The sequence below is a fragment of the Bombus vancouverensis genome, chromosome 13 (genome assembly GCF_051014615.1).
Source record: "Bombus vancouverensis nearcticus chromosome 13, iyBomVanc1_principal, whole genome shotgun sequence".
Taxonomy (NCBI): Eukaryota; Metazoa; Arthropoda; class Insecta; order Hymenoptera; family Apidae; genus Bombus; species Bombus vancouverensis.
The window spans coordinates 11772587-11798624 of NC_134923.1; the positions used below are offsets into that span (position 1 = coordinate 11772587).

The 26038-nt window shown below is 50.4% G+C and overlaps 1 protein-coding gene across 10 annotated transcripts in view; it reads right to left on the reverse strand.

Moving 5' to 3' along the window:
* Positions 1-22017, reverse strand: part of LOC117160714 (uncharacterized) — a 65946-nt gene extending 43929 nt beyond the window's left edge. Inside the window, exons 1-3 of one of the 10 annotated variants that reach the window (XM_076623769.1) lie at positions 13225-14414; positions 12852-13048; positions 7373-8782 (exon numbers count right to left, since the gene is read on the reverse strand). In XM_076623769.1, the coding sequence (XP_076479884.1) occupies positions 7373-8431 (1059 nt within the window). In that variant the 5' untranslated portion in view covers positions 8432-8782; positions 12852-13048; positions 13225-14414. The other 9 variants (XM_033341652.2, XM_033341672.2, XM_076623774.1 and 6 more) reach the window with 9 other exon arrangements.
* Positions 22018-26038: the final 4021 nt, after the last annotated feature.

Below are 26038 nucleotides of genomic sequence, written 5' to 3' on the forward strand. Positions count from 1 at the left end.
CAGCCGGCCGCAATCTTTTCCGAGCGACATACACACTCGCGCACACACGTGCACGTACATACAATGAGAGAAGGCCGCGGCGACGAAAAGCGTGCAAGCCCAGCACACGCGAGAGTAATCGCTTTCCAACGCCGCCCTTTCGACCAAATTAACCCCGTTAAACGTCACCCTTCGATTCAAGTTTCCAGCTTCGAATATTTCCAACGTCGATAACTCTCGATTCCTAGAAAGTATTAATTTCTCATTGGAACTATTTAAACATCGTAGGGATATCGGACGCTAAATAAAACGTTTCTCATCGAGGGAGAGAATATTCTTCGAAAGTATCGTCTTACGCGCTGAAACTTGCTCGCTAGAACTCTTCTAAATTTAAATTTCAATTTTTTTTTCAGCTTTCATATCTGTCCGTTCTAGCTGAACTTTTGGGAAACACGATTCCCCGAGGCCTTGTGCCGATCGAATCCACCCCAATAGTTCTAAACCCACATCCCTCAACCCTTTTATCTATCGCTCTCTCAAAACCTACATTCCTGTTTGTACTTTCAAAAGCAATAGAAAAAAGGACGATTCGAAAAAAAACAAGGCAAAAAAAAAGCGGTCGTGAAAAAAGCCCACATCGTCTCTTTCGCAACGATCCTGGCCGTTTCACCCCGCGCGGTAACCATTCCGGCAATTTCCAGGGAAAAAACGGACACGAAGAGGCAAGCAGGGGAACGCGCGTCCTTCTCCGTAGCTCGGGGCCAGTCGTCGCGTTTTTTCGGCCGCGATCGTTCCGGCGCGCAACCGAGCGTGCCTTTTCGACGGCGCGCCGCTCCGTGTAGTCGGTGAAACGCATGCGTGCGTGCGTGCGTGCTCACCAGAACGGCGGCGGACAGAGAGAGCCGGTCGTCGTTGGCACACGTGTGTAACGTGCACCGTGTGTAGTATGTGTATACACGCGGCAGCAGGCTACGCAGAACCGCGTCGAGCGCGATCGTCACGTACACGCACGCCCACACGCGGACGAGAGAGACGGCCGCTGCCGCCGCACGCTCACGGGCCCGTACTTGTACGGGACCTTTAGCGGCTCGTGAGCCACAGTCGGGACGATCAATGACAACCCGCCCCTCCCGCCACGTCCCTCGGTGTCGGTCGTGTTCACGGAAGGCACGATAAACGCTCTCTCGCTCCGGATCACGGGTCTCGGAGAGAACGTTCTCCGACCGCTCGCCCCGCGCTCCTCCTCTCCATCGCGTCTGCCACCTTTCCCCTCCTGCCGTGCGCTTCCACTCACCCTACTCTCGCAGCTTCCCTTTCCCCGTACTTCGCTTCTCCGCGGCTCTCCACAGCCGCCGCTTCATCGTCGTTCTCTGGCACAGGGCACAGGCTGTGCCGCCGCCGCGCGCTCCGCCAGCGTCGTTCCTCGCTCTCAATCAAGATAGACGCGCGCGAGAGGCTTAGCACCGGCAGAGGAGGCAAGAGAGCGTCGGCAGAATTTCTCCGTGACTCGAGGGAGCGACCGATATAGGGGCGGCGAGGGTGACGCGGGGACCGGAGAACGGACCGAAGCCACAGGCGGCGGAACCGAGAAGGGAGACTTACTGCTTCGAGTCGCAGCCGACGCCGCCGCCGCCGCCGCCGCCGCCGCCGCCGCCGCCGCCGCCGCCGCCGCCGGCTCGAGGGGACGACGAACGGACGAACGAACGAACGAACGAACGAACCAACGAACGAACGAACGAACGAACGAGGCGGGCAGGGTGGATGGCTTGGATGGGTGGGTGGCTGGGTGGTTAGCGATGGGCGCTCGAGACACGAGCTCTCGAACAATTTCCAGCGCGAATACGCCACGATGATATCTCCGCGGGGAAATTGCCGCGACGCTGCTGCAGCAGTTGGGGTGGAAAGGATTAATTGGTGATCCGGGTTTGTTGATAGCGCTGCTGGGTGAAATGTTGGCTTTTTCTTGTTTTCCCTTTTTTCGCTCAGCAACTTTTTGCAGCGAGGTTGGTGTTACCGTTGGTTTCAGGGATTTTTGGCGGTGGGATCTAGCGTCTGTCGGGTTAGGAAAATTGCGATAATCGAACGAATAGCGTTCTTCCTGCTTCACTTTATTCTTCTTTTTTGTATTTTAAATACTTTTGTCGTAAGCGTTCTAAAACGCTATTTCATCGACTTGCTGACTATCGCTCGAGATGTACGAGTATCACGGATTTTTATTTTCTCTCTCTTTACGTCAACGTTATACAAATTTTACTGTTTCGTTCGCCTGTAATTCGATATTTGTACTTGTGTTTATGGACCATTGCTATCCGAATTGCTACATTTGAAATTTCATACGTAAGTTGCGTTCTTTTGGAACATCGTCAGGACTTTTCTCCAATATGACGGTAGCCAACTACGATAAAAACTTGAATATATCGCACGCTGGCATCAGCAAATGCGAAATAAGCAAACGTACCTCGACTTAATTGTCCTATCGAAAATTTCAGCCATGATATGAAAGTACAATAACCAGTCTCTTTACATACAGTCGAGAATACATACGTCGAGACGTGGGTGGCTGCTATTTGCGAAATTATCATCCAAAAGATCATCGCTAAAATCATAGAATCATTGGATCGCATAGGATCACACGGGATCGCTAAAATCCAGTGACGTCTGAGAAGTTGCTCGAATTCGACTGGTTGCCGTCGATCCTGGTGCGTCTCGAAACCATCGCTGAGGGTGGCCGGTATAGAGACGCGGCAAAGCGCGCGACTGAGAGAAGGAACGGCACGGCACGGCGTCGCTGAGAGAAAGAGAAACGCAGAAGAGAGCTCGCCGTCGTGCGAAGGCAGCGGTGCGGACAGAGAAACGAAGAGAGGCGACAGAGGCGAGGCGCGAGCGAGCGAAAGAGAAAGAAAGGCGGCGAACGGATACCGGCGCAGCCTGTCTGTGCCTCTGCTTCGGAAAGTGACTAATGACTAGCCGGCCAGACCTACTCTTCTGCCACCCAACGAGAGAGAGAACGAGGAGCGCGCGCCGTAGCCGGGAGAGAACAGATACCGGAGAGGTGAGCCGCTGTTATCTCGCGGCCCTCGACGACGGTCAACCGTGAAAAATGACTATCGCGACGAAGAAATATTTTACGGGTGGCGCGTTCGAACGGCGTCGTTACGCGCCGTGAGCACACATCGTGCGCAACTAGAGGAGAAATAAAGGAAAACGAGACGAAAATAAGAGAGAAGGATAGAAAAGGAGGGAATCGAAATATAGAAAACGAACAAGGGGAAAATGTAAAAAGATCGGCGACTAGAAATCGTGTAGAAAAAGGAACGAGAAGGAGAGGTGTGCGCCGTCCGAGAGGAGATCGTTAGGACGACTCTATCGACTGTCAATTTTCTTTCGTTTTTCGAAAAACGCGTATCTTATCGAGTTTCTTCGCGATTACGAATATACGTATCTTGAAAATATTCGTAACGATCTAAGGACAGTAGAAATTCGATTCGTAACGAACTTGTTAATTACGAAAGAAATATCCGAGCATTTATTCTACATGGATGATAATTTTGCCAAACGAAACGGAAAAATTAAAAAGAAGAAATAATAAACCGGGCAGTGTTTCCGTAGATTGGGAAATTTCCCGTTTATCTCTGACATTTCATATTTCTAGCGTAAAAAGTGCTTCGAATGCCGACTGATATCAATTTCAGATTCGCACGTGGCGTTTGTTTGGCCAGACAGAACGCATATACATACGTGTCACGATCGTCGGCCTCGAGCGTACTAAGATCTTGGTCGTTGGGGAAGATTCGAAGAGCTAGAGCATCGTGAATCGAATGGAAGAGAGACGCCTCTCCACTGATCGATCTCCGACGCGACTAGCACGCGGAACTGAATCCGGATCGGATGAACGAGAGAACCGGGCAACTTTATGCGCCTGCTCTGCTTCTCTTCCTTCCGTGGGAAGCGGGGCCAATCTCTCTCTCTCTCTCTCTCTCTCTCTCTCCTTCTCTCTGCCACCGTCGCTACCGCCTCCGTTGCCTCGCTCTTCTTCTCGCTCCTCCCTCTCTTTCTCTCTCCCTCTCGTTACTTCCGCGCCTGGAATCCCACGCTTACGCCGCCACGAACGTCAGAGGCGTAAATCCGAGAGAGCTTCCTGGGCTGCGAAGCGTCGCGGCGTCGTTAATGATAGCTCCGAGCCGCGCTCTGCCTTTCTGCCGTCGTGTTCTCGCTCTCTCCCTACCTCTCTCTCTCTCTCTCTCTCTCTCTCTTTTGCTCGCTCGTTCTTGCTCCGTCGTCGCCTGAAAACGCGCCCGCGCGCGCCTCGAGACCCAAAGCCTCGGGAAAACGCGCGTTCGTTCGCTCGTTTGCCTCTCGCCGCTCGCGGCGACCATGAGTCGATGTCGTATGGCGGGTGAAACTTTTGGGTTCCGAGATATACTACATCCTTTTAACCGGTTCATCGAGTTCATTTCGCGTTGGATAACGCTTCTAGCGGGTAAGACGAGTTCATTCGAACTAGTTAATTGGTTCGATGACTGCGTTTGATAACGCTGTTGGATAGTGTTTCGCTTTTGTTCTTTTTTTTTTCAGTTCCATCGAGTCTCGCGCTAGTCAAATTACCTCGATTCGAGCGATTTAAGGTCCGCTTTAACGGCGCGAACCTGTTACTTTATTTTACTTTAAATACCTCCCCGCAAATTTTTCCGCACGTTCTCAACAGTCGAGTTATGTACTTCGACTAAATTTTTCTAACTCCGATCGGTTGCGTCTGTCGATGTCTATGCGCTTTCTTTTGTTAGATAATGCTAGCCGAACGGTATAAAATGCCGGATGTTCGCGACGATGCCCGTCGTTCGCTGCTTCGTAATCGGATGGCGTGGAAACTCGAACTCGAGCGTTTCTTTTTTCACGTCATAGGGACTGCGTCTTCGAGATTGGAAAACATCGCTCATGGATATCGAGCAAATACCGTTCTCCGTAACTTTAAAAAATATCTCGAACTTTTACGCTAACAAACGCGAAACACCATTTTACGAGAAACAGCGTACGACGCTAATACGTAACGTTACGCGTCACCGCGATTCTCGCCCACGTGTGGCGCCAAGAATCTTGGAAAAGAAACTCACGCCCGAAAAAACCGGAGAACCAAAGTCTCCGGAGAAAATGTACACGTACATACATGGACGAAAGACGACACGGAACTATTCGCAAGAGAACGATCGAGACGAGTCTCGATAACAAGAAACGGTCTCGGTGAGTGGAAGAAAGCCTGAGGAATCGATTGCAATCGTGGTGGGATGATAACGACGGCGCGGCGGTCGTTGGGCCGCGCGCGCGATCATCTTGCCGGAAGATCGATCCGTTCCGCGGACCTGGGATTACCATACGCGTTCCCCTCGCCGTTCCGCCAGACAACTTATTATCGGTTATTTATCACGGCAGCCCGTGACTGAAATTTTTTGCGGCGAACGCGTATCAAGAGTTGGAGATGCACCGTGGCGCGCGTTCCACTTGCGAGACGGCAGCCGGCGAAGAAGAGAACCGCCGCGCCAGATCCCGCCGTGAGAAATGGACAGGCCATTACGCGGCCGAGATCGAAGGCCGTGGCGCGCGTTACGTTGGGAACTGCCGCGAGCTGGATCGAGCCGCAAAAGAGAGATCTGGGCCACCGGCCAGTCGACAAAAATGCGACAAAAACCGAAGGAAAATGGAACTCGCGGAATTTTTGATCTTCGAAGAATGCACACGACCAGCGCTGGGAAAATATCGGTTGTGCGCTTCTCCTAGTAACTCGGAATATTTCTTTTTTCAAGAGCACAAAAGCTGTTGCGGCTACAAAATGTATCGCCACATTCCTTTGTTTTCCAATGAAGCGTTTTTTTTTTATCAAAGTATGCCAATATTTTTTGCAGACGCTCTATATATTTTTAGCCATGCGACAGTTCCAGTGTTAAAAACTACGTGCATTTTTGCCAAGACGCTTCTATAAATAGGAAAACACGATCCTACCGTTTGATATTTCTCGATCAGATCTCTCTGACGAGCCGTGTGCACTCGAACGGTTAAAAATCGATCGGGCATCGGAGGAACCACATAGATCGAGAACCGCATAGTTGTTCGAGATTTCTTTGGCCGGTCGAACGGCGAATACGCCGCGCCGGCAGCCACCGCGGCTGCCTATGCACGTCCGTGTAATTAGACGTAATTAGGCAGCCACCTTATCCGACCACCTCCTCTCCCCTTTCTCCCTCGCCGCTCTGTTCTTTCTTTCGCTCACCCTTGCCCCGTTCGCGTTGTATAAGAGCGTGCTCGCGATCCATTTTCCTGGCAACCGTGCCCGAGATTTCTCGCGGTTTTTCCACTTGCCCGCTAGATAAATTCTCTCGACCCGTAACCTCGCTGGACCGCCGCGCGAATCCACCGAGAAATCGTCTGCGGTCTACGCTCGCGCGCGCACTCACTCGGAGGCGTTTAAGCGCGACAGCTTCCGGGGATGCTGGTTTTATGGCGAGTTTTCGTGCATGATGATACGTATTATCTGCCTGGTTAGAAACGCGCTCCAGCTTTTTGTCGTTGATTTTCTACCAGCGTCTATTTCTCGTTGATTACATTTTTAATGCGACTGGTACGCACGAGTTTCGTCTTACGCGTTTCTTCTTAGCGAATTCGAACGCAGCGACGAGAAACGTAACGACGAATGATCTAAGCGACAACGAATCGGAGAAAACGTGACGCAACGCGATGCGTTGAGTTTAGTCGCGCGAAATGTCCGCAACTATAGTTTTAGAAATCGATCGAAGTTCACAGACGGCGAGGAAAGGAGCGACGCGTGATCGTAACGCGTTTGCCTAAGGTTCTCACGAAGCGAAGTTTAAAAACGATGACTATAAGCGAAACCGAACCGAAGCAGACTGAAGTGTGTTTATACGTGGTCAGAGTATATTCAGTCCGGCGTCGGACAAATGTGCGAACTCAATACGAAGTATTTTTAGCGTGGCTCGCTTCGAAAACCCTTGGGTACCGACCATACGACTTGTGATTTTGGAGTAACTCGTTTCGCTTCGTTTTCCAGGTGTTTTCTTTCTTTCGGATCGATCCCTTCCAGTTTTATCTGATTTCGGAAAAATTTAACGTCTCGACGTCTACGAACGAACAAATATGCTTTCTCTACGTTATCGAAGCATCCTACGGAACCGCTGAAACCGAGGTAGACCGTTATCTTCGCGTCCTGTTACATCTATCCGTTAGAACAAATAAACGATTATCCTGAAACGTCGAAACTTCGTTGAGTGCACGCGATTCCCCGGAACGATTCGTACAGCTGGCCACAGAGCTGCAGCCTATAGCCGGAAGCACGGCGAGATCCACGAGGAACACGATAATCCATAGAAGAGACGGACTGACTCACCTTGTTGTGCGGCAGCTGTGTGGGCACGTACAGCGGAGGATCCAATCCGGGACTCGTCACCGCGTGACGGCCGATAATCCTGTCCGCCGGTTTCGCGTCGTATCCTTCCGGCTGGCCGATGTGGAAGCCCTTGCTCTTCACCCAGAACCGGAACTTACTGTTCTCCGCACTGTTCACTTCCTCACCTCTCAGCGTTCGCAATATACGAGCGTACTTTTTGATCGTGATAGTCTTAGTTTTCGCCAAATCTCCGTACGTTTTGATCACCCACGGTTGATACGCGTTGAACATTCCGTCGTTTTGGAATTTCTTGGGTAGACCGGCGTTCTCTGGTTGACCCTTTTGCATCCCGTAACCAGCGCCGTTCACGCCAGCCGACATTCCAGGGAACGGCATGGGTACGCCGTTCTTCGAGTCCATCGCGTTGCCAGCGTTCCCGTTGCCGACGTAGCCGCTGTTCAAGCCAGCGGACGTGCTCAAAGAGCCACCGGTCATGTTGGAAATGTCCAGGTACGACACGGACGAGCTCTTGCCTAGGTTGGTGGCATTTCCGACGAACGTCGCCATCGACGACGACATGTACGGGATCGGAGTGGGCATGCTGAGACCACCGGCGCACAGGCCAGCGGTTGGACTCGCGGCCATACTCAATCCGGCTACCGATGCGTACGTCGACACATCGGACATGTTCGACGAGGTCTGCCAGCTATTGGACAACACGCTGTTGTTGGACACCGCGTCTGACGTGGACACGGATGCCGAGGATGTCTTGGTTTGGGCGTTGGACCTCGACACGGAACCACCTCGACTCTTGGACGAGGGACTGGTTTCCGGCGACGAGGACGACGAGCCCTTGGTCGCGTTGGTCGACGTGCCACGTGACTTCTTGGTCGGTGGCTCGTCCCGTGGCATAGAGTTGAGATTACCATGGGACGGGCTGTTGTTGTTCTCGGATCTAGAACGCTTGCTGGACGAGCCGGTGGACGAGGATTGGCCCGACGGGGTCGGCGAATTGTTCACCGGCACTCTGCGACGGAGTCCCATTGTCGCGCTGGCCATTATTCCCGGGTATATTTAGTGCGACCGCTAGCCGGTTTCCCTGCTCACGATCGATTTCACACTGTCACTAGTTCACCGGCCGCGTCGTCGTCGATCACCGAAACCGTCAGCCGCCAGCATTATCGTTCGTACGCGGGTACACGCGCCGACAGACGGACGGAGACACAGACAGCAGCCACGTACACAGAGAGACGATACACGAGGCCGAGCGAGCGACAGGGGGTGGTCGTGTGCTGGCTGTTGTATATCGACGTCCACGATGTCCACTGGCGACGGTCCAGTCGTTGTCGTCGCTTCCGGGATGTTGCCCGCGGGAAAATCGACCCGGTTGTCCTCGTCTAGGAATCTTGCCTGCAAAAGAAAAAGAATACCGGCACGTGTGACAAGTGGAATTAGCTATGCACGATTAAGCGGCGGAAACGTTTTAACGAGGCCGGCCCGCTAATGGACTGCCGACCAAGTAGGTGGAAACCTAGCGGCGTAGCGGCCACGGTAATACGCGCTACTGAAATTCACCTACAGAAATTGGTTTCGCCTGTTCACGTTGCCGCAATGCCTTTCTCTTTCTCTCGAGAGAAAAACTTTTTTCGCCTAAAATTAGCTTTTCGACCACAGGCTTACACGACCGCCGATTGGAAAGATCGGTATCGGCGTAGATTTCACCAACCACGTGGATCATTACGAGATTCCAGCTCCAGCTTTTTCGAACCGGCTGTAACTTTGCAAAACAAAATCGTATCGATCCGCTTATTCGTCCACTAAGCTCGACTACAGTCTACATTTTCCGTTATTAGTTGACAATTTTCGTTCAAGTCGACTGACATTTTTTCGTCCAATTATTTTCTTCCATTCGCTCCTGCTACCCTTTACGGCAAAGCGTAGACTCGCGACACCATGTGTTTCGTACAACGGGCAACAAACGGGTGAACGTGGCAAAAAGATTAATATTAAAACAGAGTTGCATTAATACTAACAAATTATATTAATATTAAATCGACCTTGCAGCCTTTTTTTAGACTAAAAATTAAAAGAATATCTGCCGTCTGCTGATTGTATCAAAATAATTCAAGATTATCGCATAAAGTGCGGTGTGATTTGCGAATTAATATTCTATTCAAAATATGCGCATTGCGCGAAGAATAACAACTCACGTATTTTCAGAAACAGCTTTCAAAATTGTAGAATGTATGGTTCCGATACATGAAATGTATTTAGATATCTCGGAAAGGACAGAGCAGTTAAGTTAACATCGCACGGCCCTGAATTAGGCCGAAGCTTCTTATCTTTTTTCGTGTTTCTAAATTGTCGCCTCGACGCATATACTTTAGCGTCTAATCGATTTCACCTCACTATTTCGGCCTCGCGGACTCGAAATTCTTAATTAACAAACGTGGTATTCATTTTTCAAGGAAAAATGTCATTTTAATGAACTTAGGCTGCTTCGAGAGCTTGTCACCACGTCAGAATCCTTAGCTCGTTCGAGAAGACTGTCAAAGGACTGGTGTCTCTTAGGATTAGCCTCGATGATGTGCGAAGAAAAGCTTTGTGAACGCGGGCTACGTTTCCGTCTATCGTCGTAGCGAGTACCGCGGCCGTTAACGGTGTTTCCTAGCAACAGTAAAAGTTTCTTTCGCTATTATATCGTTCCTTCTTCTCGCGACTTTTTGGAAAGCACCGTAGGCTAACAAACGTACACGGAAAGAAATATCGAAAATTTCGAATCACTAATCCTTTGGCTGTTTGCTGAAATAAAGACGGCGTGGTTAAAACGTTGTATTCGTGATAAAAGGACAAGGAAAATATGTTTCGCACGTATGCAAATATTGCTTCAATAATTAGTCCCCACGCGATAGGTATCGAAACACGCCGGTTTTTAAATATTCAGTTTCCCTGAACGATGGTTTTTACATGAAATTCTGATCCGTTCTACCGATACTTTCGCCAAACGATAAAATACCTTGAGATAATTGAAAAACTGTGTCTTTGCCGAGCACATATCACGCACTGGTCGCAAAACCAAAGAAACGAATGCACGATCGCGATTCACACATGCGTTGCAAGGTATCCAACCAAAACTGAAATAAAAGGAAACGCTCGAAAAAACAAAACAGGAACGCGTCGACGTTTTTTAAACGACTCTCGACGAAATCGATATAGAAACCAACGCTTCATCGTGGCGGTGTAACGAGCCGCGACGTTTCCGACACGCGAAAAACGACGTTCGTCCTCGAGAGGATCCCAAGACGCGAAAATGGTGATGGAAGCGCAAGAAGGGGGCAGGGATTGTATGGTAAGCCGGCGGCGGCGGCTGTCATTCGGCTACGACCACGAAGCTACGAATTCGCACGTCAGCCGACTATTCGGACTCGTGCATGCGCGCCACTAATGGATTTTCGTAAGACAGGTGTTAGAACGGCGGCGCGACATAAATGGTATGCAATTAGACACGAGCGCGACTCGGACGGCGGCGCAGCGAATTAGGAAACCGGTTATTTAACCAGCCACCGATTTCCTTTGCGTATCGCGATCGTCTCGCCACGCTAACGTCTCGTCATTGACGATACTAGCGATATACGCGCCGAATTTTTTGAAAATCTTCGCCGACGATTTTTTAGCTTGCCTGCATATTGAGAAAATCTAGTCGACTGATTTAAGAAGTCGAAATATCGTACATATTGAAACGCGCATCGATTCGAAAGCGCGCAACGCGTCCGTTAATTATCGACTACCACGAAATCGAACGAGCAGAAGGAAGGAAGCCGACGGAAAAGCGTTCACGAAAATGGAGAAGCGAACTTTCAACATCCCCTCGTCGCGCTCACCCTTCGCCGTTACGCCCCATGATTCCAGCCCTATCTCAGATCAAACTAACCCCTGCGTCAGCCTGTTATGATCGAGACGAGACCCTCTTCGATCGGCCAATGGAATCATCGAACACGTTTCGAGTTAAATATTCTACCCTGCATGTAGCAATAGCCTTCTTAATGGCGTTTCTAAGAGACAGAGCAAGGTTTTGTAATGTTTAATTAAACTTTGAATATTCTCAGTTTCGCAACGTACGACATACGAAACATCCGCTAATTCGTAAGCGATACCGATATCATTCTCAATGCAAGTTTTTCGTGTCATTTAAATCGAATTTTTACGTCACAAAAGCGACGAACAAGCGAAAGTTAGTCTCAGCTTCCTAGTAATTGCGAAGAAGAATTAATCTCTAGATTAGGGTTAAAGATTAGGGAAAGGAAAGAAGTTATTGGTGCGGACTGCTCGTATAATTGAGTCAGATTTTGTTTTCGTAATTATCGCAAAGCGGCGCGACAACCGTAACGAACGACAGGTATATAGAGATAGGCCCCGTCAGATAATCGCCAAGCAAACCCATCGGCGAACGCTAATTCAATAAGGTCGATCGGCAGACCATACGCCGCGATAGCCTGAATCGTGTAATGAACTCGCCGCGATGTATCCACGCTCCTTTAGATAACAGAATTCAACAGAAATGAAGGAAGAGAGGGGAGAGAAAGAGAGAGAGAGAGAGAGAGAGAGAGTGCAAATCGGTTATCATAGGAGTTGGTGGAATTTATAGAAAAGTTCCGACAAAACCTATCTTTTTTTTTCTTTTTTATAGATCGTCTAATTTAAGGATTTACGTAAACCCTTTTTCAAATCTGTTAATCGAAGACCAAATGACATAGGCGAAGTATATCGCACGTTAGTATGCGTTAGCACACTTAGGTCATACGCTATTTATGCGTTGGATATCAAAGTCTACTTTTTATCAATTTGTCCTTGATAAGTTATGAGAAAGTAATCATCGGTCAGCGGTAAACTATCGAAAGTCGAGCTTCTAATAATTTCGGTAGCTGTTTTGGAATACGGATTACGCGAACCGTTGTCTATTTTTCAATCTTTTACGCGATATTACGCAAGCCAATTTTAATTTCTAACAAATCCAAAACCATTTACCGTCGATCTATCCGAATCGACGAAGACGTAGCCGAAGCAACGTTAAACCGAAAAATCGGGTCGAAAAATCGATTTCCAAGATCTCGACTGGGAATTACTATCCACGGGGAGCGATAACGAAGCTAGAGTCCAAGAAGGGAACCGATGGAACGAGGCCGATAGCCTCGTCGCGATATAACCGCGCTCCTTTAGGTGGCAGAAACGAGGTCTTTAGCGCGGCGCGGCGCGGCTGCTTAAGGCGGCGCACGGCTTACTGTAAATTATCTCCGGCGTCATTATCAAAGATTGCGCGCGCGACCAAGAATGAAAATCGAGGGAAAACCGCCGCCGGATGACGACGAGGCCTATTCTCCATGGCGACTCGTCGAAAAATTTCTTGCGTATTCTCTTTTTCGCAAGGACGCGTTTCTTTTTTCCTTCTACCGTTATCGCCGATCCAAGTTTTTGCTATTACCATGATTATTATCATCGTTGTTGTTGTAAAACCGCAAGGCTGTGTTACTTGGTGCAACTAGACGGGCCTAGAAAACCCAGGAACGCTAGCTGCGCACAACCAAAAAGCTCTAAGCCCATGCTGTTCGTTGGCCGTTCGGGAATTGGTGCACTATTCTTGCACTATTTTTGTTTTTCTAGTTATTTATTTATCTGTAACTGAAACGAGAGATGAAACGGAAGACGATAAGATTTATTTTTACCTACGATACATTGCCACCTTGACGATAATTATTAGCCGCCTATTGATGTCACGTAGCTTACGATGCAAGTGCATTCTGATTTACATTTTTAAGCACTACATATTTTACATATTAACTGCTGTATCGTTTTACCTTATCACTGTGGCATTACACTGTGCTATTGGCTATAAAGTAATTCCTTTAGTTATAACGGATATTACTTCGCATTTCTCTAATCTTTAGATTTAGTCGACCATAATCAACCGTAATCTTTTTTCTTACGATGGGCAAAAATTCCGATTGTAGTGGGGGCGAATTCCATTAATTCGTAAAATAATTTTTATAGATTACGCGTTGTCGTCGCAACAGACCCGCCAAAATTCTCACTAACTTGCGAACCGATCCGATAATTTCTAATTCTTGGTATTTTACTCGTTGTTACTGTCGAATCGAAGGGAAAGATAGCAACGGCGAAGGAATCTAGAAAATTGTTTTACACGACGTACGAAACGGCTCTTGGCCGATGAAACGTATTCGGAAGAGCTGAATTAATTAAACGAGGATCTAATTAATCATCGCGAGAGGTCAATAGCCGCGTAAGCGAGAGAAATGGCTCGCGGTGAGTGGGATTAGAAGATTCTTTTGTTTTGGAAAGTAAATGCTTCGCTCTCGTTGGAAAGCATTTTCGTTATTTTACGTTCGAATTAAATGACTCGCGTTCGAAGAATAATATGCTACCGCCGTGCCGTGACTTTGCGGTTTGCGAATTTTGTTATTCGCGAATTTCCTTTAACGATGACATTTCATTAAACGAAGAGCGTGCCAAACTTTTGTATCGAACAGGGTGTCTATTTGCGAACGATAGATCGTACTGTATTATCTTTTCGCGATCGATGCTAATATCACATCGCTGTTTCTTCCGTCTTAATTGCAAGGTTTTTTATTCGTTCGAATAAAAAAAGCGAATAAACATGCTTTCCCGATCCGAAGTTGATCTTTAAAGATGAGAAACGCAAGCGTTTCCGTTTTCTGTGTTTCACGAATATTTTCGTAATCTGTCTTTTCTTTTCTTCGAGTATAAAACGCGAATCGAAGAGACCGGAACAATTCGGAGAGAAAACGGATTCTTGATCGTATAGAATATATTTTCCCACGCGTCAAAAATTTCACGTTCGATACGTTCGGTGATTTTGCGCAAAAACTACATTAGTTCCTCGATTTCCAGTTGTTTGCCATCGTATACGATCGAGTTTGTTGACGAAGATTAAGTACTCTATAAAAAGTGACGCGTCACAAAAAAGGCATTTAACTCCTTAAAGAAAGATCGACGTCACTTGGAATTGCAAATATATACGACCTTTGTTGGCAGTCCTGTCGAGGAATGATTATCGTGGTTATTGTCGGCTGGGGTATCAATGAATCGAAATTAAGGAGAACAATGGCGGAGCGAAGCGAGGATAGAGCAACCTTGACACGGGGCTCTTCTTCGCGATAATCAGATACTTCTAATCAGCGTGGCGGTTCGTCTTGCAGAGAACAGATCCTTGAAATTATCCGACGTGCCGCGGAATTCAACCGGAAACCGCGTACGAGATCGATCGGAGGAATGCGACGCGCACACTGCGAAAAATTGGAGCGGCCGAGAACGAACCGATACGCCGACACGCCGAGGACGTTAATCGCGCGACGGAATCGAGAAAATTGAAGGCGACACGTCACCTTTCACGCGAACGGGACTCGCGCGTATCGCGGCTCGCGCTGCGCCGCGCCGTTCTACCGCGATTTTCCCGATCGCCAAGCACGCAACGCCGAACCAACGATTTTTCTTATCGTTAGAATGCAACAAGTCTTTGGCAGGTAACGACTCTTTTTTCAGCTTGCAGTTTATTCCCTGCCTCGAGATTTATCTTTACCGGAGCTATTAGACGTCGCAACTAGTATTCTAAAATTATATTTGTAAAAAAAAAGTCACTTTGATTCTCAGTGTGCTATCCACTTAAGAAAATCATCGTTCGCCTTGCTTCGAGTTTGATTAAAAATATCATCGATTTCTACCGGGACAAAGGCTCGGCTACAGTTGCCTACTTATACCGATGGCCTTGGCGAGTTTTGCGAATTTTCCAAGAATAAGATACGTTCCGGTTTTCCGACTCGCCCTACTTCCGTCTGAACGCGTCTTCTCGTCGATTCACCTCGTCGTTGCAGCTGCAACTCAACAATCCCAAAGGCGTATTCGATTTTTCTACGAACCGCTACGTTCCCTATTCACTTTCTCGAAACCCTTAGATCTTTCATGACGATTTCAATTTTCTGCGAAAGCATCGCTAACACGACAATTTGTCACGACATGTTCGTTTTTAGTTTCCCTTTGCGGTAGGATTTCCAGTCTTAATACACATAAACCCTTCTCTCTCTCTCTCTCTCTCTCACACACACACACACACACACACACACATACACACAATACACGTATTCTCTTTCTAAATATTCCAATTCTAGCGCGATAAATAAATTTTGTTCCCATTCGTAGCTAGTAAGAAAGCGCAAGTGGCAACGAGGTTTCAGAGCTAAATCGAATTCTCCTTCGAATTGTTGGGCAATTCCAACGAACAAGTTCAAAACGCAAGATTCCCGTTTCTGCGAAACTACTCGCCCTAATCCATCTCCCTTATCAGGATCAGCCTGCCTTCGTCTCGGTTACGGAGCGAGGTAACGCTGCCGATTTTCCGCGAGACGGCTCGCTAAACGGAGCCTCTCGGCAATTTGCCGGCATGCCGCACAACTCGCCGGCCCCGAGAGCGCAATCGATTACCGTGGTCGAAACTCGCGGCCACCCGATACCGGATACAATAACCCGGGCGCAATAGGAGCCGTGCGCGCTCCTTTAGGTGGCAGAAACCGGGTTGGTGTTCTCGGGAAGGCCACGACTCGGGCGTCCCGGCGACTTAAAGCGGCACACAAGTCACGTACCGGCATGGGACCACCGGTATTATGGCGCGTCCTCTACCCTCGGTCCACCTCCCAACACACTCTCTTACTCCCTCTCCCTCTCCCTCTTTCTGCTGTACCCTCTGCCTTGGCTGGTTGCCTCTACGTCGACCTTCTCCCTCTGTCTTCGTCGCACCGGCGTATCCCGTCATATACATATTACGCGCGGCGTATAATGTGGGTGCCGCTTGCACAGCGAGGCGGCCCGGTGTCACGCTACGTGCTTCCTGCCCGCAGGCCATGGTGTGACAAAAGGCCTTATGTCCGCCCGCTCGTGGAACACTCGTGATCGCAATGTGTAATCAAGCTCGCATGGCCACTGTATTACCACGTACACCTCTACCGTGGCCCGCGGCCATCCGACCGTCTCTATATACAGGCGCGCGCACACGAGCCACACGCATCCAACAGAGCCACGCAAGCATGTACGCACGCACGCACGTACGCGAGTAACGCGCCGCTTTTGGCCGGCCGTTTCCCGCGCACCACGCAACCCGACTCTCCTCTCTCCTTTCCACGATCGGTTTCGCAAGCCAGACCAACGCAGAGAGAGAGAGAGAGAGAGAGAGAGAGCCCAGCGGCGCCCACTTTTCTGCTCGATTCGTCGTGCCATCGTGCACCGCTTGCAACCACCGGCCCTGTGCGCTCTTTCGGAAACCACCCCCTCTCTCTCTACCTCTCCGAGGGATTTTTTTCTTTTACCACGTCTTCTTGCTTTTCGCTTTTCTCTCTCTCTCTCTCTCTCTCTTGTTTTCCTCTCGCTCTTTTTTCCTTCTGCTATCGGTGGGTAGTTTGGAATTCTAGACGGTAGACCGTGATTTAAGTTGGAACGTGGCTTGGAAGGAGGATTGCATCGAAGGTGAATCGAAGATGCCACAGGATGTTACGTTTTGACTCGTCTCGGGGATGAAATTTGCCAAGATCGCGAACTAGGTGCGAGCGAAGCTCGAAAATTTTTCCCCCAAAACGCATGCAACTGAAATATTTCTACGATTATGCCAGGATTCCTAGTGACACGTGTAAAATGTAAAAATAGTTCGCGAACGTGTCTCTATTATACGCGAAATACGCCAATTGTCGAAGATAACTGGCAAATCTCAGATGATATAAACGACATTCTGATTATAGAAAGTGCATTAACCCGTTCATCGAACCATATCGAACGATGGTTCCCGTGTCTACCCGTGGAAAATCGAAAGAGGCAATTTCTGTGTGTTTTAACGCGAATTGGGAGAGTGCAAAACGGATCGGGACGGAAAGTTAAGAGCGGAAAAGGGCAATCCTGGCGGTCGAGCCCAGGTCCCCCGGTATACGTTGCACTTTTGGCAGTTTCCGACCGGTGTCGGGATGCAGTCTGCCGCGAGTAACGTGTTTACCTAGACTATTGATCGAAGGGGGCGAGAGATCCGTGTTCAGGCAGGGGTGTGCGGCTTCTGGAAAACTAGGACCACGGGAATAGAAGATGGGGAATTTTTGCCGAGTTTCCACCTTGTCGAGGATAGGTGGAGAAACAGAGAGATAGGTTACGGATATTCAAGAGCCAACGGGATAGCTGAGCGTATCCATGCGTCAGGAAACTTTCCAGACCTCGACTCGACAACTCGACGAGGACGCTCTTTGCGTCGCGCTTTGATACTTTTCCTGGCCCGATTGGAATTTTTTCGCCACTCGATTCCATGTTTCTCTTCTTTTCCTCGGTTTTATTTCCCACGTGATTCCGCGAGTATAAACTGCACGCCATTCGATATTTCTTCGAAGATAATTACACGACTTTGATAGTCGAAGCGTTCGAAGCATCGAAACTCACCAACCTTCCCATGCGACGATCGAATCGGATTTTTGATAATTTCCAGTCGACTAAATCTTTCTATCGCAGTACGTATCGGCGCTATCTTTTCGAATAAATGGAATGGGCTGTAACTGATTTTTTGTAGAATCTACGTGGCTATTTCGGTATGTATTTTACGTTATACGAAGTTTACAGTAGGTTTGATCCCAAAGCGTTTCCTAACAATTTCGATGTCTCCTTTTCGCGACGCAATTTGTCTCGGTACAACACTTTCTAACTTAGAACATGGTCCCGATTTAGATCGAACCAAATGATACTGCACTTACATTTTGACGGAATTGCAAAGGAAAATAAAGGAACCACGAAAATCGCGAAAAATATAAAACACGAGTTAATTACCACGATAGACCACCTTAAACACATTCGTGGCAACAACGTAAAACGAAGACAAAGACGTCTCGACGAATCTTGGATCGATCGCAAATTCGATAAAGAAAGAATCGTAACACCTTACCGAAAAACAAGGGATAAAACACCTGCTCTACAGCGCTCCATGTAATTTCCACACGATGTAACTTTCCGAACTTTGTCAATTTAAAAAAAAAAAAAAGAAAAAAGGAAGATAGAAACAAATCCAATATCACCACTGAAATATTCACCTATTCGATCCTCGGTTCATCGCAAATGATGCCGCGCCGATTTTGGACGATTCGTGTACACTTTCGTTCGAATCACACTTTTTTGTTTATCAATTGCACAGTGGTCGACGTTTAAAATCAAATTAAAAATCGCTCGATCCGCGAAACACCATTCGAATCGATCTCTTTTTTCTCAATCACGATTTCTGATCGCTTCCGTTCGATGTTCCATCGTTACGTATCACCGGGCACGGCGGTTCAAATGTCTGTAACGGCACGGAGCGCGGCGCAGAAAAGCGAAAGACCGTGGGGCAGCAATTTCTGCGCCGGTCGGAATCTAATCCGCCGCGAACAGCCGCCTTTCGTGATACCCGTTACACACACCGTGGAGAAAACGTCGAACGCTTCGGTGTCCCGAGCGGCAGTAAGTTGAATTCCCAAACGGGCGGGTGTGGCGACCGTCCCGCAACGGGCACCGAAACGGATGCCGCTATCTCTTCCGACACACCGACGCGACTCCCGGCGTTTCTCTCTCCCTCCCTCTTTCCACCACCGATTCCCAACTTCTCTTCAACTTTTCTCCGTCGACAAGCCTTTCGCGATTTTTCTACCTTCCACCGTTACTTCTTTTTTTCTTCCACCTTTCTCGTCTTTCTTTTTATACCATGGGACGAGAAATCGTTAGGAAGGCGACCTTTTTCACCAGAGACTGTCCGATTCCACGTACGAAAACGCGTGGCATTTCAAAAGAGACGCGTTTTCTTTCGATCGATCGACGTAACTAAAAACATTTTACGAGATAATTCGCACAAAATTCTTTTACACCGAAACAATCGTAATACGGATGGCTCGTTCGATCGATTTCGACGGATGGATCGCGAAAGATCGGCACGCGAAACACGTCGAAACACTGCTGTCACAGGATTTCACGAACGTGACGGACGATTTTCAGAGAAAAGGAAAAATAATTTCGTCGAATCGGCATTCCGGTAAAATTCCTGGCGAAACGCGGCTCGTCCAAAATCGACTGACGGATCTGCTCGTGGTTCGACACGGCGCGGCGATTCGACTCGTGAAAGCGTGACACACGCGCGACAGCGTGCCATCGGTGGCCGATCGAACGACACTTTCCTCGTGACACTTTTTTTTTCCAGCACGGGAAACACGACGGTGGCCAAATATCGGGTCGTGAACGGAACGGCGCGACGGGACGCGTTCGCGTGGCGTGTTGTCACGCGCGACGGGTGAAGCACGGCGATCGCGTGCGAACGCTCGAAGGAAACTCGAGCACGTCGCCGTTCGGCGACGATGACGGGGCGACGGATGAAAGAAAGGCGACGCGGAGCAAGGGAAGGATCGACGGGCGACCGTTCATCTCCATATTCATGGGGGACGACGTCGAAGCGCGACGATTCCGTGAGCTTTAACGAGCCGTAAAACGTAACGAAAAGAAAAAAAAGAAAAAAAGCGCAGGCGTGCCGCGACCAACACACTTACGAATTATCGCCGCCTTTTCGAATTGCGAAGTTATCGGCGGCACCGGTCGTCACGCAGCTCCGACACGGTGAAGAGAAAAAAAAAAAAAGGAAAGAGGCAGACGGCTCACAGACACATCAGGGACACTCACGCGCTCACTGTTTGCATTGGTTGTCGTCGTCGTCGTTATCGTGGACGGTGTCGTTGCGGCTGTCGTGGTCGCGACGATCTCGAGACTGGCCGATATATACTCGCGAGACTGGCGGTATGCTCGTGAAAAGGAAGAGAAAGAAAGAGAAGAGAAGAAAAAAAGCAAAGAGAAAAAGAACGTTGCTCGAGCGCGCGGAAGTAAAAAAAAAAAAGAGCACGGCACGGATCGGAGAGTCGAAGACGAGGAGCAAAAAAAAGAAGCGGGACTCGCAGAACACTTGACTGGCCGCGCGGTTACGAACACACAACACACTATATCACCGACCTGCACGAGAGCACGGTAGCCAGCGGAGTTCTCCTGGATCCTCACGTATCCAGCGTGACGATCCGTGCGTGCCGCGTGTCCACGTTCCGAAAGTGTCACCTCCCTCTCCAGTCGGTCGGCTTCAGACGTGTGCACCGGCGAAGATCCGTGAAAGGAGGAAGAAGAGGCGAGAGATCGGCCAAGCCAGTCGTGGTTGGACGATGTCGGTGGCGCGCACTTCTCTTTCTCTCTCTCGTACCCTCGCACTCTCGATCCTCCGTCTTTCTTTCCTCTTGCGATTCTCTCTTTCTCCCTTTTACCGTCTTTTTCCCGTTTCTTTTTTTACCGTGTGCCTATAGCTCCGCCTCGGTTCATCGGTTGTTTTCCACGTCTTTGACGTTTTCCCTTCTTCCTGTCTCGCCGCTACTTTCGAGGGTTCTCTTCGTTTTCTTTTTTCCCTTCGTGTCGTTCCCTCTCGAAAACCACCAGCTAGCCGCGTGCACGTTCGACGTAGCGCGGCGGCAAAGAGCCGAGTATAGGAAGAGACCAGCACGACGTGTCCGCGCGAGACGGAAAGGAAAAGGAAAGCGCGCGCGCGTCCCGTGAAAGAAAGAGGAAGAAGGAGGAGAGTAGGAGCAGATGCCGAAGGAAGAGGCGGCTCGGGGTGCGGAGGAGGAAAACCGAGCGACGGTGGCGGCGGCGGCAGACTCGGTTGACTCGGTGGCCGAGCGGTATCTCACCCGCGAAAAGCGTCCCGCGATCAGGTGACAGCGGGAGTACACACCGGCGCTACTCAGGAGCGAGAAAGAGGGACGGAGCAGCCGTGTGGTGCGCGCGGAACACGAGAGGAGTCGAGCGAACGAGACGGAACGAATGGCCCGCTCGCGCTGCCAACGGAGACAGAAGCCTGGTGTCGGCGGTGGAGGGGCTGCTTGTGGGACGGCGGGAGGTTAAACACGCCGAACGCCAGCCAACCGACAGAGAGGAAAGTGGGAGCGAGCAGGAGGGAGAGAACGATAGTCGGCGCTCGTGCGTTTCGAGTGTGACTGACAGCGAAAAAAGAAAGAAGAGCGTCGGGAGACTGGCGGCGAAGGAGGAAAAACAGAGGCAGAGAGGAAGAAGAGAAGAAGAAAGAGAGGAAAAAGGAAACCGGGGAGGAAACCGATGGAGAAAAAGAAGAAGACGACCGGTAGACGGAACCCGGGGAGAAGTTGGAAAAGGGGGACGAAGATGCTATCGTCCCGCCGGGAAGAACAAAGAGAAATAACGCGCGTGTAACGAAGACGAGGGCGTAAAGGAGCGAGGGTGAGACGAGAGGAGACGAGAAACGGATATAGAGGCGGCGTATAGCGGCGGGGTACGCGATGCGCGACTCGCCGGGGTGGAAGAGCGTGCGCGCGCGCGCGCGCACGTTTCTCTCGAAGGGGGAAGTCGAGGGAGAGAAGGGCTCCCTGATCGCTTCTGAGTGCAAACGGTTCGGCGTGCGGTGGGACACTGGCAGGCGGGCGGCTGGCTGAAACTGCTGTGGATAGCGGGTGGCGAGCGGTGCGATACTCTACCTACGGGACGGGACGGGCCGAAAGCCGGGCCGGGACCCCCATCCACCTATACGAAACGCACACAACCGTTCGTTCGTCGGTCGGGTCTCCCCTCGCACACACAAAGAGAGCGAGAGACCCGACGGACGCGCCACGCAGAGAGCGCGCCGGCACACAGCCGCGTTCTCACACTAACGGTGAGTCAGGCAGGCGAGCACAGGCGGCTGCCAGGCAGACAGGCAGGCAGGCAGGCAGGCAGAGGCAGGCAGGCAGGCAGGCAGAGGCAGGCAGGCAGGCAGGCAGGCAGAGGCAGGCAGGCAGGCGGGCAAGCAAAGCAGCCACGGCACGTTACTACGCCAACGGCACTGCCTTCCCTCGGCTCGATTCGGTCTCGCTCGGGCGGCCGCGTTAGTCCGACTTTCCCGTCTTCGTCGACCGCCACGCTCTGTCCTCGTTGTCCTCCACTAACTCGTTCTTCGTTGCTCGTTCGTTCCCTCGTTCTCTCTGGCGCTCCGTTCCGTGCCGCTACTCTCCCTCTGCCTCTCCGCCGCCACCTCATCCCCGATCTCCTCGTCGTCGTTCTCCTCCCCCTTCCTCACGCTTCAGCCGATGCTCTCTTCCGCAAGCGCGCACGATCCTGCCTCTCTTTTTCTCCACGTTTCTTCTCCTTCTCTCGGATTCTCGCCCTCCGTCCTTGTCTATTAAACGATCCCTCGGTCTGATCGTTCCTCTCGGATCGTGTGCACCGCTCCCTCGTTCTCTTTCTCCAAGCGTCGGCTTCTCTTTGTCGTTTCGTCCTCGTCTCTCCTCCGCTTCTCTCCCTCTCTCTCGCTCTTCCTCCGTCTGTCGCGTTCTCTTTCCGACCCCGCGATCGTTCCTCGTCACGCCGTTCTCGCGCCGTCCTCTTCGTTTTCCCGCTGTCCTCCTCCGACCTAGTCGGCGTTCTCTGTTCTCTCTTTTGGAGAGCGTGTGCGCGCGCGCGCGCGCCCACACTCGAGCGGTAGCATATCGTAGGTCCGCCTGCCTACCGGAGCTTTTCAGACACCGATGAACGTGCTGGAGGCCCGAAAGCACGCGAGAGAAAGAGAGAGGAAACGAGGGAGAGAAAAAAAGAGCGAAAAAAAAGAGGCTGCGAACGAGAAGAGGCGAGCCGAGTGGAGAAAGAGAGGGACGAAGAGAGATAAAGAGAGACGTGACCGCGGGGATGTAACGGGTGTGTATGGAACGGCGGCACGACGACGACGACGACGACGACGACGACGACGACAACGACGACGACGACGACGACGACGACAACGTCGACGACAACGTCGACGACAACGTCGACCGACCGCCCGACCGACCGACCTCCTTGTTCACGAATTTTTCGTCGCTCAGCCGGCTGGGATGAGTTTCGGGAAGCCGGCAGCCGAGGTGGAAATTGCTTCCAGAGAAATTGGATTTCACGATAATGGCGCGAATCGGTTCCAGAGATTTCCAGGAAACCAAAACGCCGGGAAAGGAGCGGGAAGCGGTGGTCCCGCTTCGATTCGTCCCGTATTGCCGGGCGACTGTAAATTTCTCGATACACGCGACAGAACCCGTACTACGTGAACTTCGCTGTTCCCGTTTCGGCTTTCTGGGGATCTCCGACAACTGTCGCGACTGCCGCCACAGGAATTGCGTTCCACTTCGAATTTTTCGTCGCTTTTTTAACTCCACGGAGGCGGAATTCCACGAAAGATATTGTAATTTATTACTATAATCTGAAATCTAGGGACAAGCAATTGTAGGATAACGTTTTTCGTAATATCGGTGTCACTTAACGTTTTAATTTCTGGGAATATCAAGTTGAAAATCTCGTCACATGTACTAAAATTCATTTGCGAATTGCAATTTCAACGATTTCTTCCTTTCGAGCTTAAAAATGGATCGTTTAGCGAGGATTGACATGGATTTTTAAGACTGTACGTGGCTGTGTATTTCACGGTAAATACAAGACCCTTGTACGGTTCGACGTTCGCTCGTTTAAGTAGATTTACGTAATATCTTCGTCACTACTAATTGGCTGGCCCTTCAAAGCGCAGCCAGTCACTGCGCTAGTTACTATCGCAAACAGAATTAGTGTGATTTGCGTTTGCGGATCTTTCCCTGAAACCTTGGTCCGAGTACAAAACTAACGGAGCTCGCGGTTGAGTTCCAACTGCTACCATTCTTGCTTCGTGTGCGACTATCCTTTCGGCGTCAATGGTCAAGCCTGGATATCTACTTAATTACATTGCCACTTTCGAAAAGACTAGGAAATTGAAAATACATTTCGACGTGAAACCAAAACGCCCGGCGATATTTCGAAGATCGAACTCGTATCTAGCGACGAAACTTAGCGAAGGATCGAGCACGAGTAGAGACATGCTCGCAATCAAATATGATCAGGAAAGAGACTCAAGCATTAATAAAATTCAAACCAGTTTAGCACGGTGTATTTAACAGCAACTTACGCAGCTGTCATTTAAAAAACATCTACCCACCGTGCAAAACGAACCAACCAAGAATCTCATTTCGAAAGGTTTCGTCGTCTCGAGGAATCTACAAAAAGAAATCAGGCTGGGTTCGCTCGAGAAACTTTCTTTCGCGTTTGAAAGTGAGCTGCCGGGATCCAAGGAGCCGACTCGTCATCATCGCTATTTACCATACCGGTGTAATTCGCTGGAATCAGAGGAATAGTCAATGGTCTTCAGGAGGAAAAATCGTCCGTGGAGATACGAGGAACAAGCCGAGGCTATTGGCCGTTCGAGGGGTTAGCCGTCGGCGTCGGTGACAGGAAACGGAGGAGATCGGCCGGCGCGAGACGCGCGCGGGTGCCTGTCCGCTTTCGTCGTCGCGGCGCTTCCGATCGGGGGCAAGGCGGTCTCAGCTATTCCAACAAAGTATTCCGCACACAGAGAGCCGCGGGCGCAGTCGCCGAGTCTGCGAAGTTGCCTTAATCTCGATCCGCCTGTCTTCCCTTTCTCTGTCCTTCTCGCTCCCCGTCTCGCCACCCGTTCCCGTCGTCACTGTGAACGACAGACTTTGAGGGTGACTTTGAACGAGATAGAGAGTTCGAGAAACGAGAAAACGAACCGTGGAACGGAGAAGGACCGGCCGTAATCCGGGTAAAGAAAGAACCGCTACCGAGAGAGGTAGAAAGGAAGGGAAACGAAAGGCGACATCGCGCGGATGGTAGAAGCTAGGATGAAAGAGGAAAGACAGACGGGCAGAGGGAAACGACAGAATACCTGAGCACAAAGGCGTGCTCGACATGGCGAAATACAGGCGATCCACGGTCCACGGATGGCCGCGTACAGCATAGAGAAACTATGGACCCGCATGGCGCCGACAACCGCCGCGCTATGCCACCACCGTCCCCGTTCGTTTCACGCTCGACGCATCGCTTCGCAACTCGGAGCACACGGCACTCTGGGCCGGCGAACGTTCGAGCGGCATTCGTTTCGGGTTACGCTGTGATTGTCGCCTGTGAAAGAGGCCCGATCTTCGTCCGCGAGAACGAGGGTTGCGTGCGGGGGACGAAAGAGAAGTCGAGCCGGGAGATGGAACGCAGTGGGAGGGCGGTACCCCCTTAACACCGGGCACGAGGCAAAAAGGGGTCCAGCTGCGCTGCATCCTTGTTCGGGCTGCTCCGAAGGGAGTTCGGGGATTATTAAAATGCTGCAGAGGGGTGGGGAACCTCGTTCGTTCTACTGTTACCGGGGCTACGTAGCCACGAAACCGGTAAAATCTTCCTCGTCGCTCCTATGCGTTTCGTCGCTTTCCATCTTTTTTTCTCTTTATCGCGTCCCCCTGTCCCTCCGTTTGGCTTTGCTTCTCTGCCTCTCTGCTTCTCTTTCGACCGGCTGATTCGGTATTCAAGTTCGAGTCGTGGTGCACAGGCCGCTGCATAAAATGTCTCCCCTCCCTCTACAATGATACCAATCAAGCCGGCCGCCATCGAGCCTACCAATCAGGGAAGCTTTGACGCGCAGCGACAACGTTTTTTGGGGTTAATTCCAGGGAAACGGCTGGCTGACGACGCGACCCTGAGATCGATTGCCGTTCTACGAGACGATAG